The 16320-nt window shown below is 55.6% G+C and overlaps 1 protein-coding gene across 1 annotated transcript; it reads right to left on the reverse strand.

Annotated features, from left to right (window-relative positions):
• On the reverse strand, positions 1934-11064 carry CXCL14 (C-X-C motif chemokine ligand 14). The gene is given in 4 exon segments (NM_001244128.1): positions 1934-3130; positions 6164-6277; positions 10481-10586; positions 10763-11064. Coding segments are annotated over 4 exon segments (300 nt in total). The 5' UTR covers positions 10827-11064; the 3' UTR covers positions 1934-3114.

Consider the following 16320-nt stretch of genomic DNA (forward strand, 5'->3'; position numbering starts at 1 on the left):
GACTTGGCTTTGCTGCCCCAGAGTTATTCTCCTTTCTGGAATGTCCTGGTGGACACCTCCCAGGGCTGCTGGGAAGCCCAGGAGAGAAAAACAATGGGAAGCAGCTCTGGAAGCAGAAGAAAGGGTGTCTTCGCTGGAGCCAAGCATAGTTCCTGGCCTGGCAGGGCACTCGTCTGGTGTTTGGGGGCATGTTGGGGCTGGCAGCCCATGCTTCGCTGTCCGGCTTACACCTGTCTGTCGGAGGACAGGGGCCAGCTCAACCCACGGAAGCCTGGCCTTTTATCTCGAGGGACGTGCAGTTCCCACAGGGGACATTTACACAAAAGCCCCACCCCTCCTGCTCTCTGGCACAGAGGGGCTTGAAAGCCAGCTCTCCTTCTGCTTACCGTCTGTTCTCCCGTGCATGCTGCGTCCCTTGCCCAGACACCTGCAGCGCAGCCCTGCTGGGAGGGTGGAGGGTGAGCCGCAGAGCGAGTGCCCAGGGCGTGCTGTAAAGGGACATTGCTCTAAGAATCCAGTCTGGGACCTGGGAGGTCTGAGAAGGGAGGAGACTCATGGCCAGCAGGGTGACGGAAGAGGTGCGCGGGCCAGAGGCGGGCCAGAGGAGATCCCTGAGCAGCGGCAGCAGGTGTGTGTGGTGTGTTTAGAGTGGAGGGCGGAGCCTGGAACTCAGGAGCAGCGCAGAATCCCGTGCCCACCGCTGTTGCCACTGCCACGCCAGGCAGGTGGGAGGCCCATGCGTGGCGGGCTGGGCATGAGGAGGGTGGGAGGCTCCTTCAGCCAAGTTCTTTGCAGCAGCCCTGCCTTGGTGAGGCCTCAGTGATGTGCTGATCGGGGGCTAGCCGGGCTCAGGGCTCCCTGCTCTCCCTGCCCTGGTATGTGCCCTCACACTGGGGCTCTCCTACTCTGTCTGTGGCATCTGCACTTCCCTGCCCAGGCTCCCTTCTTTCTCCATAAGGAAGGGAAGGCAGGACCGCTCTGGACATTCACGATTGCCCCAGCCAAGTGTGGCCTCGACTCACCCGGTCCTGCTCCGCTCAGCAAAGAGGCTGCCAGGGATGGGAGGGGTGTGAGGCGTGACCCCGGGCAACTTTCCTAACCTCTCTGGTCCTCACTTTCCTTAGGATCATATCTGGTGGGACCTGGCACTGCCCAGAGATGAGGTTGTGCTGGGAAAGACGCAGTGGCGCCCTGCCGACGATGTGCTGGGGCCGGGTACTTTCTGTGTGTCCCCTAAGTGGTGGCAGAGCCAGGAAACCATCCTTGGAGGTGAAGGGACGGGGGTGCCTGGCTCCTGGTGAGGTGGGAAAAGTACCGATAGGGTAGACGTGTGTTGTCCCCGGGCAGTCCTGCAGGGTGAGGGGCCTGGGTGGGCACAGAGGGGCCTGACGTTGTGGATGATGAAGGAGCTCATGTTCACCAAGTGCCCACCATGCCCTGGTGCCCTGGGCACCTTCCGCGGATGGCCTCCTCCAGTGACCAGGGGTGCCACGCAGGGTGCACCCAGCATCTCCCTCTTGTAGGAGTAGTCACGCGCCTCAGCATCACCCTGGCTGTGGCTCCCAGACAGCCTGACTCTGGAGCCCTAGAGGCTCCAGGTGGGTACTTCCTGCCCTCGCCTGAGCCTCACTGGAGCCCTGGGTCCCTGGACCACCAGGGTCTTGACTGGTCCCCTAGCTACTCCCTTCCCTAAATGGGGACAGCCGTGTGACGCTGCAGTCCTGTACGCACCAACCTGCTTGTTCTGATGAACCTGCCCCTGGTGTGGGAGTCACTTAACCCCGAGGCCTGACTTTCTGTCCGCAGGACAGGTGTTTGGGGAACATCCGTTTTCCTTCTTGTACATTTGTCCCTGTTTATTCTCATGGTGACCCTTTGATTGTCCGCCTGGCTTAATTAAATTGGAAAAAAAAAAAAGGTCAGTAGTCTAGAATTTTGGTACATTTCAAATATACTTTATTACTTTTCTTTTTGTCTTAGAAAGAACACGAAACCGGCATGCAATGCTCATGGTGTCTGACATTTACACAGCACGTGACCCAATAGCGCGGCGTATGCTGAAGGCGTGTGTGTGTGTGTGTGTGTGTGTGTGTGTGAGAGAGAGCGGGCCTTCCTAAGAGCGTATTTACAAAGGGAAGGGCGTGTGGTCATCTGAGCTTTTCCAGAGAGGGCTGCACTGTTCAGCACGGACGAATTACGTGGAGGATCGTGGAATGATGCCTTTCGTGCTGCATGTGCCATCGTTGTGAGGAAAGAAACAGGCTTCGAAGGTTCTCCCTTGGCAACACCGTGTGTGCCCGTAGCTGTATATCGTGTCTGTGTTGGTAACTTTGCGAGTTTCCCCCCAAGGTTCGTGCTAAGCGCATGGCTCAGCACGTCCCCGGCTTTCAAAGCATTTACTCTCGCAGCAGTGAGCCTTTCCCAAACTCTCAGGTTGGAGAGAAGAGCCAACCCCTGCCTTAAGGACCGTTTGCTTTGCCATCCCCAGATCTTGGCCATGTATCCCTAGCGTGTGCCAAAATTAACCAGGGGGACGAAGCGTGTCTCTCGGGCGGCCAAACTCGAGTTCCTCAAAGAACAGATGCGGAGAGATCTGCTCCTGCTTGCCCGGCAGCTGGGGGCCACTGCCGAGCCCCCCTGTAGCAGTGACCAACCGTGAGCCCAGGGGAGCAGCTGGGCCGAGGCCCCAGGACCCCCGGGCGGGAAGCTTCCGGTGCTGGGAAGGGAGCCAGGCTGCTGAGCAGTGTCTCACCCAAGCTCCCTGCCCTCCCAGGCGCTTAGAAAGCTCAGATGTATAGTGATATCTGGGTAAGTCCAAAAAACCTTTTTTTTTTTTTTTTTTTTTTTAAACAAAGGAAATGCATGAGTTTTCCCCCTTTTTCAGTAAAAAGCAGCTTGTGATGGTGTCTGGAGCGCAAGAGAAGGCTCTCACATCTGGAAGCCTTTTGCTCGCAGCTATAAAACGAACCACCGACCCTCGGTAAAAGTGCTGGGTAACCATGTTTAATTCGTGTCTTATGCCTGTGACAAAGAAAGGGTTTGTTTGTTTAATCGGCAAAGTCCTTTGCTCGTCTCCTGACCGGTGTGACGTTTTCCCTCGGGGGATTTTTCACCCTATTCTTCATAGACCCTGGGAAGAGAACGCAGCCGTGTCAGTGGCTCAGGACACGAGTCAGGCAACAGGCAGGCCGAGTCTAAGCGGCTCGGCTCTTGGTTTGGGGACTGCCTCTCCCGGGCCCGGGGGAGCCCCGGAGAAGCAGGGGGACATCTCAGAGGAGGTCCTCCCATGGGCACAGCAGCCCACCCGAACCTGGCTTTGCCCCTTCCAGACGGCGCCACCTCTGCCGTCTCCTGCCACCCTCCGGGCCCTCGGAAGCAAGCCCTCTCGGTGTATGAGGACACGGATGCGCACGAGACTTAAGGGCTACGCAGTGAACGCTGAATGGCAGTGGTGGGGCTGTAGTCTGTCTCCAGCGAGGGGGGAGGGAGGGTCGGAAGCAAAGCCCTCGACCCCCTCCATTCAGGCGTCTATCTTTCTTTGTATTTCGCTCGAGAATACACGTCCTCCTTGGAGTTCCCGCTGTGGCTCAGCAGTTAGTGAACCCAACTAGCATACATGAGGATGTGGCTTCAATCCCTGGCCTGGCTCAGTGGGTTAAGAATCCGGTGTTGCCATGAGCTGTGGTGTAGGTTCTGATCCCGCGTTGCTGTGGCTGTGGTGTAGACCAGCAGCTACAGCTCGGATTGCACCCCTAGCCTGGGAACCTCTATATGCGGCCCTAAACAAAAAAAAAAGACCAAAAAAAAAAAAAAAAGCCAGTTTCAGAAGCTCCTGCCTGAAGACTGAAGGCTGGTTTGCGGGGCTGGGGCTGTCACCAAGGCCCGTGGCCCAGGGTCACTTCCTCTTGTCGTTATGAGGCCCAAGTGCATTCACCAGCCAGCTTCCCCCTCAGCTCCCAAACCGTCTCTCTTTAGGTACTTAAACCCCTTCTCTTCCGCCCCGTGGCTGCTGTGGGGCCACACGTCACCTTCAGCCCGTCCCTCAGTCCCTCCGCCTCCTTCCTGATTTATGAGCAGAGATACCCTGAAAGCGAGTGCTGCTGCTGCAGGTGGCAGCAGAGGCTCTGGGCTCGGAGCTGCTGGGAGCTCTCTGGTCTCACCCCTCGTCCTGGGCCGGCTGCCTTTGCTGTCCTCCACCTTTCATTCTGTGCTCTCTCTCTCTGCAAAGAGGGCTTCGAGATGGTTCCTTTATCTCCCCAGACACATTCTCAACCTTGACAGAGAGAGCAGAGGCGGCGGTGGGCCAGGGGTGGGGGTGGGGAGGAAATGCCCCCATGCTCTCCCAGGATGCCTCAGATGCCAAAAGGTGGGCTGAACTCATTTTGTAATGAAGTAATGGGAGGCCTGAGAGCAGGGGCAACTTTGCTGCTCTCCTCAGTGGAATTTGCGGGAACGGAAGGAGCAGGGCGGCATGTGCCCAGACCTGCCTCCTCGCCATCAAAGCCATGGCCCAGGTGGAGGGGTGGGGACCCAGAGCACAGAAGGCCACATCACCCCCAGCAGTCGGATGAACACTTGCCAGCACCGCTGTGACCCGGCCTGCAGCCTCCTTCCGCTTTTGATGCTGCAGGGCCAAGAGGGTGCCTGGCTGAGGCCGGACAGGACCTGCCCTGTGTCCGCCATGTGAGCTGCCTGCCCTGACCAGAAAGAGGGCTTCGTTCCCATCAGATTCATAGAAAATAATCTCTCGCTCTCATCACTTTCTATTTCAAGCAATTGCAGACAAGGCAGTTTCGGAGGCAGCGCCAAAGGCTCAGGTGCTCGGGGTTGGGCCCAAGTGTCGGCTGTGGGAGAGCACATCATGGGCTGAGCTTAGGATGGAGGGTCTGCTGGGGGGGCGGGGGGAGGGGCGATGGGGAGGGTGGCATATGCACCTACTGTGGGGAGGGGGAAGGTGACACTGGGCAACCCAGCTTCCTGCCTGGTGCTCGCAGGCAAGTCACTCCCCACCCCGGCTTAGCTTTGGTTGCCCCCTCTTCAGGACAAGGTGCAGGCACCAATCCTGGGAAACTCACCTGTGCATGTGTGTGTGTGTGTACACACATGTGCACACGCTTCCCTGGTCCTCCGCCTATACGGATGCACACCGGCCGTGAATGTGTGACGAGGGCGTCTGCTGCAGGACGGGCTGGCCTTTTTGTATTATAACAGAGCCAGGACCTCGCCTCCTGCCTGAGGCCAGACGCAGGACCCCAGGAGGTCAGAGCTGGGAAGTCATTTTCTGATAATGGGGAAGCAGCCCTCGGAGGGCAGGGGTCTGGTTCAGGGCTCTGGTCATCTGGCCACCGCTGCCCCCTGAGGTTTAAGAATGGCTCTCATTTTAAAGAGTCCAACCCAAGGTCCCTCCCTGTACCTGCACCTGCACGGGAAGGAGCTGATCAGGTTTCTGGGCAGCAGGGGGCATGGGGCCCCTTGAGGGGAGACTTTATCCTTGGCAAGGAGTTCTCCTCATCACCTTGTGGTTGTACCTACAGTTGTATAGCTAATAAATCCAGTCACTTAAGCACTTGTGTTTCACGCAACCATGTGAGTCACCGCGACTGCCATGCCAGGTGCTCGCCAGCCATTTGACAAAGGGAAATCCAGGGACTTAAGTTACTTAAATAAGAAGAATTAAGAATAACATAAAAGTTAGAATGAAACAAACTTTAGTTCATCAAAGGATCAATTTTCGATGCTTACAAGAGAGCATCGGGAGTTCCCGTTGTGGCATGGCTGTAATGAACCTGACTGGATTCATGAGGATGTGGCTTCGGTCCCTGGCCTTGCTCAGTGGACTGAGGATCCGGCGTTGCCATGAGCTGTGGTGTAGGTCACAGACACGGCTCATGGCATAGGCTGGCAGCTGCAGCTCCGATTTGACCCCTAGCCCGGGAACCTCTACATGTTGTGGGTACGGCCCTAAAAAGCCAAAAAAAAAAAAAAAAAAAAAAACCCACTTCCAAAACAAGAGAGCAACAATTTTCCTTAAGCAGTGAGTTCCGCATTCCTAGGAGTATGTAAGCTTGCTGTGACTACTGTGCTGGGTGTCCACACCCGAGAAGGGGTCTCAGGTCTGGATCTGGCAGGACGGTAGGGAGGAAGGGAGGGGCGTTGGGTGTACCTGCGCTTCTCATTCCAGGCGTTGTACCACTTGATGAACCGCTTGGTGCTCTGCAGCTTGGGATGCAGGCAGTGCTCCTGACCTCGGTACCTGGACATGCTCTTGGTGGTGATGCTGAAAAGCAGGGACGGGGCAGAGGATTGAGAAGCCTGAATGACAGCCCCTGGTGTGGCCCGTGGGTGGCCCTGGTCGGCCCCAGTCAGGGCACTGAGAGGCTGTGGGCTCCTCCCTCCTTTCAAGGGACCCTACTCTAAGCTCATTCCCTGGCTCTTTGGCAGGTTCTGCTTGTCCCCTTAATCTCTGGCTCCCCTTTCAGGTCCAACCCTGTACAAAGGGATGGGTTCTCACATTTTCCCCTGAAGCCCGGAGAGCATGGGATGGTCAGTCCCCGACCCCCGTGCAGGGTGCTGTCCACGGCCCTCCTTCCTCCCTTGGGGAACAAGGGTCAGGGGACTCTTCCAGCTCCCTTGAACCTGCAGCCGAGAGGGGACAGAGCCACTGCCCGCAAGGTACGCAGAGGACCTTATGCCTTGGAGCTCCTGCTGTGGTGCAGTGGGTTAAGACTCCAACTGCAGCAGCTCCAGGTGCTGCAGGGGCACAGGTTTGATCCCTGGCCCTGTGCGGTGGGCTAAAGGATCTGGCAAAGTGGTGTAGGTGGCAGCTGCGGCTGGTATTCAGTCCCGGGTCCAGGAACTTCCATGTGCCGTGGGTGTGGCCATTAAAAAACAAACAAGAAACAAGAAAGCTTATCCCTTGGATCTAAAGAGCTCCATGACTGGGCTTCCACATGCTGTGTCTATGCCAGGTCTCTGCCTGATCCTTTCAACCCCAGCTCCCCTTAAGTCCTCTGTAGATGGTTCTGGGGCTGGGCATTTGCTGACCCCAAGCTCAGTCTTGTTGGCTTTGCAGCCCATTTGGATTCCCGAGCAGGAAGGCCGAGTTATCTCACCCTTGAACAGGAAAATAAGGTCACCCTTCAGGCCTCTATCAGCCTGTGTTCCAACACCCACTGGTGGCCTAGCCGTGTGGTGGAGAAGCAGGAGGCATTGCCCAGTGTAGGGCCTGGGTTTGTGTCCCACATCTGTCTGTGGGACCTTGTGTAGCCACTTTGAACCCTGTTTGTTCATCTGTAAAACGGGTATGATAATAGGATCTTCCTCTTCAGGTTATTGGGGTGATTAAAGGTATAGTCTATGCAAAGAGCCTAGCACAAGGATGGTACTGTTATTAGTAGTTGTCATGCAGGATGGGCTGGCTGAGGACAAGCTTAGTGTGGGGAGGGCCAGGCTGGAGTGGGGGCGGGAGGGGTGGAAAGTGAGACTGCTGCCCGGAATTGCTTGCCCCTCTCAGCCAGGGCTGGGCCAGGGTGTCAGGGCTTAGGAGGAAACTTCTGGATGGGGGAGGAAGGACAGTCTTCAAGAACGAGGGACCGGGGAGTTCCCATTGTGCCTCAGTGGTGATGAACCCAACTCGAGTCCATGAGGATGTGGGTTCCATCCCTAGTGTTGCTCAGTGGGTTAAGGATCCGGCATGACCATGAACTGGTATAGGTCAAAGACGTGGCTCAGACCTGGCATGGCTGTGGCTGAGGCATAGGTCAGCAGCTGCAGTTCCAATTTGACCTCTAGCCTGGGAGCGTCCATAAGCTGCAGGTGCAGCCCTAAAAAGCAAAAAAGAGAAAAAATTGAGGGGCCACCTAGAGAAGATGGGAAAGTGGAAGGTGCAAGGTAAGGATGTCACCTCCCGGGAGGTCACGCAGCAGGAGCAGGGTGTGATGTTGGCCTGGGTGCTGGTGTGTGGGGCAACGAGGGGTGGTTGGAGGTATGGGAGCAGGATGGGAGGGAGAGGTCAGCTAGCCACCCGCAGGTTCCTAACAGTGACGGGTCCGGATGCAGGGACCAAGTTCTGGAAGGGAGCAGGGTTGCTGTGAAGGCTTAGTCTCCGGGTTGTCAGGCACAGAGACTTGAATCTTGCTCCCCGAAAGGGGTGCAGAATATTCTGGGTCACTTGTTCTCTTCCCTTCCCTGTGCTTGAGTTTTCAGGGCCCTCACCATGGCCTGAGCTTCCCAGGGCAAGAACAGGTCTCATGCCCATGCCAGGTGACCGGGCTCTGTCCTTGCTGGCCCTGTCTCCAAGACCTGTGGCTCGCTGGGTCCCTCCTGCCAGGTCTCAAGCATGGGGCCAGGCTTCTGAGTCTGGTTCCCCTCGCCTATAGGACCTAGTCACTCTGCAAGAATCCAGCCCATATGCCTCACTCTGCCTGCAATGCTGCTTCTTGCACTTGGCCCGAAAGGCCGTGGCTGAGCCTGATGAGAAGTCCCTCCCACGGTCAGGTCACTTTGTAGGCTGAGGACCTCAAATCCTGAAGGTCTGGGGCCCTCCCACCACAGTGCCCAGGTGCTCAGTCATAATTCAGGGACTTTGGAACTTGGTTGCGGGGTGAAGACGGGAGAATTTCTGCCCCCAGCAACTCGGCGGAAATTCTGTCCTGCATCCCGGTCATCAGCAGTTCTGGGATCCCCAGGGTTTAGGCAGGAGCTCAGGGGTCTATGAAGCAAATTTCCCTTTCTAGCATCTTGGCTCTCCTGGATCCTCCTGAGTGCAAGGATTCCCACTTGCAAAGCACGCTGCACTCTGAGCCTCATCAGAGATTTCTGGGTGACTCGGGGTGAGCTGGAAAACTTTAGTTCAGCTTTGGGGCTGAAAGCCTGCTTTGGCAGAAAGCACCGATCCCTCGCGTGATCTGGGGAGTCTTGGGAGTTTGAGGCGGGGAAGACTTCCAGCCCTTCAGGGATGGGGTAGGGTCTGGGTGTGGGGTGGAGTTGAGGGGAGGGTGGCTGCCTGCGGATCCCAGGAGCCCCCTGCAGGTTTTCACGAGGCTGCCTGAAGCCTCTGTATGCACTTGCCTGGCTGTCAGATTCCTCTCTCTTCTGAAAAGTGCAGCCACGAAAAAGAACAAACCGGTTTACTGAGGGTTCTGTCCTTTGCGGGTATCACTGCACCCCATGCCCTGCTCCTCCCGCCCTGCAAGGACTCAGTTGCTCAGCGGGCTGCGTGGAGCACTTTTTCAGCCCTGAGAGGACTACAAAGTTAACCTGCCATGTTCCTGGTCATCTTCAGCCCCAAGAGCTGAGCACCCTGAGGGGCTGGTGGCCCTAAACTATGTGACCTCTGGCCCCCACCCAAAAGGCTTTTCTGGCAGTTTTTCTGGGTCTTCAAGGCAAGGGGCAGGGCATAGGGGCAGGGATAGGAGGTTAACTCAGGTGCCCAGGAAGGAAGGCAGAGGGGTTCAGCCCAGGCCCAGGGGCTTTCTGAATTCCCCCAACTTCAGCCCGATTGTGCAGCCCCCAGGTGGCCGTGGGGAGGGTGGGAGCTGGCTTTGCAGACACTGTGTAGAGTCCTTCGGGCCAGCGGGGCCAGTGAATGGAAGGCACTTGCCCAGACTGAGAATAAAGTGTGTCCTGTTTCTGGGGGAGGGGAAGAGGGACCAATGGTCTGTGTCAGATATTTGGTAGCTGCTGTGCCAAGGGCTCCCTTCCTGGCCAAGAGGGTATTGATGGGGAAACAGTGGTGCTGGCCTCAAGTGGTTAATTGGGAAGGCAGAGGCGCAAGGAAACGCAGTGTTCTCTTGCTCTGCCCCACTTTTTAAAATATTCCCCGCATCCCCACCAAGCAGGGCTCCAGCCTCCCGGCCCGTTAACCCCAGCGGAGCCCTTTCCCCAGATTGCTCAGCACTCCCAGGAGGTCTGCTGGTGTTGGAGGAGCGAGGCTCATTCTTAAAATGGGATCACTTGAAGCCAAAACAAAACAAAACAAAACAAAAACAGCCCGCGTGGTCCCCAGATCAGAAAAAGGCTCTGAAAGGAGGTTCTGAGGGACTTGAGACAGTGGTTGCTTTAATCCTCTCTCCAGCTGACAAGAAAGCAGCACACCTTACAGCTGGGGTGCAAGTTTAGCAATCCTGGCTGTACCTTCAATGATTTCAAGCTGGGTGTTCTAAGGTGGGACATGGGAGCCATTTAACCCTTCATCACCCTGGGAGGGTGGGCAGTGCCACACCTAGGCGACCCACTGGAATCCCAGCAAGGGTGAGCTCCTCGGGAGGCTGTTTTGGGTCCACAGGAGGGTGACCCTGTTTCCAACCCGCTTCCATACTGCCGCGCCCGCCTCCTTAAGACCCGCGGGGCAATTACAAAGGCTCCGCCAAAGCCTTGCCAGTGACGGAGAGAAAGGTTTGTTAGCCCGAGCCAACCCCAAGCCGTGCCCCAGCACCGGGTTAAGGGCAGCACGCACACACAGCGGAGAGCCAGAACTCACATAACCATCTTCTCCTCGCAGTGCGGGTACTTTGGCTTCATTTCCAGCTTCTTCACGTCGCTGTAGCGGATCTTGGGTCCCTTCCGGGAGCACTTGCATTTGGACCCTGCGAGAGAGCGCAGCACGGGGACCGCTCAGTTGCGCGAGGGGTGGCCTTTGCAACGCCTGGAGGGTCCCCAGTGCCCACCCAGCATCCCCGGGAGCCCCGGCAGCTGAGCACTTGGCGCTGGGGGTTCCCCAGGACGGGTCGGGCCGGCGCCAAGGGACGTGCCAGGCACTCACCGTCCACGCGCGCAGCACACAGCGCCAGGAGCAGCAGGAGCAGCGCGGCCGTCAGGAGCCTCATGCTGGCCGGGGCCACGGCGCGGGAGCAGGGACTCGGGGAGGGCGCCCACGCTTTCGGGCGCCGGCTCGGCGGGCGGCAGGCTCTTTCTGCCCGGAGCGCGCCTCCTGGCTCCACTCGCTGCCGCTGCGCCCGGCCCGGCGGTGGTAGCCTCGCTCGCTGCTGCTGCTGCTGCTGCGCTCCGCTCGCTCTCGGGCTCTCTCCACAGCCTCCCTCCGCCCGCCCAGGCCTCTTTTAAATCCGCTCCTGCCCTCGCCTCGAGCGAGCTCATTAATATGCAGAACCACTCGGTGACTCACTGAGATTTCTCAACGCGGTGGGGGGAGGAGACCTTCCCCGCCTGCCGCCCGCCCCGGGACCGCGATCTGCGATCGCAGCGGCTCACACTCGGAGCCACGCACGCACTCGCACCCTCGGACTCACATCCGCTACCCTCTCGCTCGCACACTCGCTCTCCGTCACATACTTGCACACCCGGGCTCCAGCACGCACGCACAGCCAGTGCCTGGGCACCAGCCGACAGTGGAGAGGCTGCTTCAGGGGCACTGCTTTTCGGGTTCTCCTAGTTCCCTCTGACCTGGTGTCCCCAGCCGCTGGGAGACCCAGTCCAGAGTCTCTGAGGAGACCTGAAAGGGTCTGGGGGCAGGTGCCCAGCGCTGAGTACCAGCCGGCCTGACTCCTGGGGTGTGAGCTGTCTCTGTCGGACCAGCATCCCAGCTGGCCGCAGCACAAGGCCAGGTTTGGAGGGAGGTCCCCATAGGAGGAACAGCAGCAAGGCCATGACCTGTGGTCCCTGGAGCTGGCTCAAAGAGAGTGTGTGGGGAGGTTTGGTGACACTGAGAGGAAGGCTTCTAGATGCACGTGGCCCTGTGACTGTTCCAGCCACCAGGGGTCGGGTGGGGGGACCAAGTGGGAATTCTCACTGTCACATCATTCTCCGAAGTTAGGCAGTGGCTGGGCAGGGAGATGTGGTAGATAACCACCCAAAGTCCATGTTCTAGATACTGTGCCAGACGCAGAGACAGAAGTTCCCTCTGCTTACAGGGCAGGTGACTTCGGCAGCTACACCTTGGGCTCATCTACCGAGTGGGATGGTCCCAGAGCCTGTCCAACGGCAGCTGGGAGAATGCGGTGAGATCATGCTTAGAAAGCATTTGCGTGCCTCACCAGCAATCCATGCCCAGGACATATTACTTATGGCCATTGTTATCTTATCTGTATTTATTATGTAGTATGTATATTTATGTGTCTATTATATGGTGTCTATAGCTATATGTTTATATGTCTATTATATAGTATATACTAATACATCTATTATATAGGATGTATATTTATAAAAACAAAATAGTATATATTTATATATATTATGTAGTATATGTAAATACATATTAGTGTTTTTGGCAAGTCCTTTTCCAAGTTGGCATTTTCATGCTTGATTTGATAGGCATGGGAACAGGCTCAGGGAGAAGACATAGCTTGCCCGAGATCGCATAGTGAGGAAGCAGGTGACTAGGCTGGGGTGGCCCTGGTGGTGTGGCCGCAGAACTGGGCCTCGTGACCCCGAGCCATTTGACCTCCTTCAGGCCTGTGTGCTCTTCACTTCTTGCTCAAGCACTTCCTTGAAAGACCCAGTGACGGGAGATGGAGTGTCTCAGACTCTGAGGGTCCCTGGGCTTGGCTTCCAGGCCAGAGCTGAAGCCAGGGCCGAAGCCGCCAGGCTCTTCCAGCTCACACAGCTCTGTGCTGTCAGCCCAGCATCTCCGTGGGGGCTCAAGTGCCAGAGAGAATCCTGGGGGACAGGCTGGACGGGCTGCTGAGCAGTAAAGGGGGGAGACTCTGTGCTGCCTCTTGCCCTTGGATAGCCTTGGCTGCCTTGAGGGGAAGCTGAGCCATGAAGAGCCAGTGGACCCTGTGAATTGGCTTTGGGCCACGTCCTGAGTCCTGTGCAAATCGTTGTATCTGTACTTAAAGCAAGGCCAATGGCCAGCCACTGGGTTTATGAAGAAGATACGAGCAAGGAAGTGATTTTTGGCATTTGTTAATTTTTAAAAATTCAAAATTTATTTTTTGAAGTTCCCTTTGTGGCTCAGTGGTTAACGAACCTGACTAGGATCCATGAGGATGTGGGTTCGATCCCTGGCCTCACTCAGTGGGTTAAGAATCCAGAGTTGCTCTGAGCTGTGGTGTAGGTTGCAGATGTGGCTCGGATCCTGTGTGGCTATGGCTGTGGTATAGCCTGGCAGCCATAGCTTTTATTCAACCCCTAGCCTGGGGACTTTGATATGCCGCAGGTGTGGCCCTAAAAAGAAAAAAAAAAAAAAAAAAAAAAGGAAAGAAAGAAAAGAAAAATTCAATATAAAACTAGCACATCTTCATTATAGGAAAATCAGATGACACAAGCAGGAGAGAACACACAGAATGCACCCGCCATCACGCACTCAGCTGTCTGTACCGAGATGCTACGGTATTACTTGTGCAAACCCTTCTGTCTTTGCTTCCATGCATATGCCCACATGGGATCCATGTGCGTGCCTTGTTTAGTAACTGGCTCGTTTTGCCTTTCGCTCTATTGTCAACATTGTTCCGTACAACCGATCTTACTTCTGCAACATCTCTTTCAGTGACATCATTTGAGGCCATAGGGTGTAATGGTTAAGAGCTTGGCGTCCGGAGTCAGACAGGCCTCCTGAGCATGAATCCTGGCTACCAGCGCTGTGACCTTGGCTTGTGACCTAACCCTTTTAGGTCTTGATTTTCTCACCTCTGAGTTGGGGATGATAATAGTGAGAGTTAAATGAGATGATGCCTATAAAGCTTTTAATGTGGTCTGTCACTCAAAGTGCTCCGTAAGTGCTCTTAGTAGTAGTTTGGGTCCAGCGTGTTCTCTTGTCCTGTACTTACTTTCAGTGACGGCTCCCTGCTGGACGCTTGGATTCTTTTGAATGCTGTGCCTTTACAAACCGTTCTGTGTGACACATATTCTGATAGCTCAGTTTTACAGTAGCCCTTCAGAGATTGGATAATGTCTCAGAAACAGAACCACAGGGCCATGGGACATGCCCATTTTAAGGCTTTTGGTGCAAACTGTCCTTCAAAAGTATAATAATATATATATATATTTTTATTCTGCAAAAGGAATGTCTCTAATACCAAACTTTTGCAGAGTATATGAAATATGTACATATATATATATATGTATGTGTGTGTGTGTGTGTGTGTGTGTGTATTTGCTTTTTAGGGCTGCATCCGTGGCATATGGAGGTTCCCAGGCTTGGTTGAATCAGAGCTGTGGCTGCCGGCCTACACCACAGCCACAGCAACTCAGAATCTGAGCTGTGTCCACAACATCACAGCTCACGGCAACACCAGATCCTTAACCCACTGAGCAATGCCAGGGATTGAACTTGCATCCTCATGAATACTAGTCAGGTTCATAACCTGCCGAGCCACAATGGGAACTCCATGGAATATATATATTTTTAACAAAATACTATTTTTATCACATTTGTTTCAAGAATAATATTGATTAATTAAGCGAGACCTAACAGCACTAGGGGTCATGAGCACTGTGCTGTTATCGAAAGAAGTAGTTGACCTTAAAAATAGGGACCAAAGTTTTCCAGCTTCCTGGGCCAGATCAAGATCAGACACTCCAGTGTTTTGTCCCGAGTTCAAAGCTCTAGTTTGTGTAGGCTCATCTTTGGTTTGCTAAAGACAGCCATTGTGTCTTTACAACCATGTAAAGCGATTGTTTGTATGAGTGATTTTGAGGCTGAGGGTTCTAGGAGAGGATGGGGAGGCCCTGCTGCCAGAGGGTCTGTGGGTGAAGTTGCTCAACGAGGAAAGGGAAGGGGGGCCTTGACCCCTGACTTCGAGGCACAGACTGTTGACCAAGCTCATGCAGGGCGTCTGCGCAGGTGGAGGTGTGCCTGCGTGAGGGAGTGCGTTGCAGGCATAATGGCATCATGTGATTCAAGGGGACCCCAGAGGTACAGTGGATAAATACACTCATGCCCTGCCCTCTTGAACACAGCCGTGTGTGTGGGGATGGGTATGTGAGAGAGAGAGACATTTATAGTCATGCTGGGTTCTATGCATGAGGCGGGGCCAGGAGAGGGGAGGAAGTAGAAGCAGAAGGCCATTCCTCGAGGGAGTGGAAAAGCAACCGAGACCCTGGGGATTTGCATTTGTGTTCTAGTCACCTTGCTGGAGCACCCACTGCGTGCCAGGCTTGTGCACGGTGCTAGGGATTTGAGAGGAGCAAAGGCAGATGTGTCCCCAAGGAGCCAGAGTCTGGTGGAGAAGACAGACATTATCAAATGACCGAAGGTAGCCCATGCTTACCCCGGAGGCAGGTGCACTGAAGGGGAGGCCGGTGTTATGAGACTAACCAGAGGGTCTGACCAGGGGCCGTGCCCATTGGGTTGGCATCTGAAAGAAGAGAAGGAGTTCACCAGGTGACAGTTCACCAGATGACAAGGAGAGGGAGGCCACTCCTGGCCCTTTGCAGTCCCTGGTTCTCACACAATGATCTGCTGAGGGACAACCCCCTGCCAAGATCCTGGCTGGTACCCGACCTCACCCAGAGTCCAGCCCAGGTCCTCAGCAGGGCTCCCTGCGGGCCTCGGGGCCAGCATCTGCCTCTCTCCACGGGGCTGGGCTGCACCACACTGCCTTGGCTTACCTGTCAGACATGGCCAGCCTGTCCCCTTCTCAGCATCTTCGTGCTTGCCGGCCCCTCTGCCAAACTGCTCTTCACAGCCAGACGCTGGCAGGTGGCCCTCCTCTCCTTACTGAAGCCTCAGCTCCAACAGCCACTCTTCAGACCCCAGCACAGTAGCACCCCGACCACTCCCCCCGCCAGCAGTCACTCTCTGTGCCCCTGACCTATCTGACTGTTTACACTATAACAACAACACCTTCATGTGGGTTGTCCTCTGGCTTGCCGGTTCTGTGAAGGCGGCTACTCTGTCTGTCTTGCTTGTCCTTGCTGCTGCAGCCGTGCGTCATGCATAGTAGGGGCTCATCCCATATCTTTGGAGTAAATTTTAAAAAACATGTTTCAGGAAAATGCCTAAGGGAGTGAAAGAGCACTGCTGAATTCAGTCTGCGTAGACTACAAGGTCACAGGTGTGTGTGTGTGTGTGTGTGTGTGTGTGTGTGTAGGGTGTAGGCTCGTGCAGCCATTGACAAGGCCATGTTTTCAGGAAAACCAGTCCTTCCCCAGGGAACCGGCTTCAGAAAAGAGGTCCCTGGGGGAGGTGGAGAGGGAGGTGAATGAGCAGGAGTGTGGGCTCCACCTCCTAGGTGTGCCAGAAGGTGCTGGAAGTTGCCTCTTGACTTGCCAAGGCTGGTTTCCTGCCCTGGGAGCTGGGATTCCTTTCTGCCCCGACCGCCAGTTCTTCCCAGGACAGACCTTCTCCAAGGAGGCATCCGCTTATACTTTCCTGATGGGCCATCCTAGAACCCAGCATTGGTAGGGCCGATGCCCCAGTTT

Source organism: Sus scrofa, chromosome 2 (genome assembly GCF_000003025.6).
Source record: "Sus scrofa isolate TJ Tabasco breed Duroc chromosome 2, Sscrofa11.1, whole genome shotgun sequence".
Classification (NCBI taxonomy): domain Eukaryota; kingdom Metazoa; phylum Chordata; class Mammalia; order Artiodactyla; family Suidae; genus Sus; species Sus scrofa.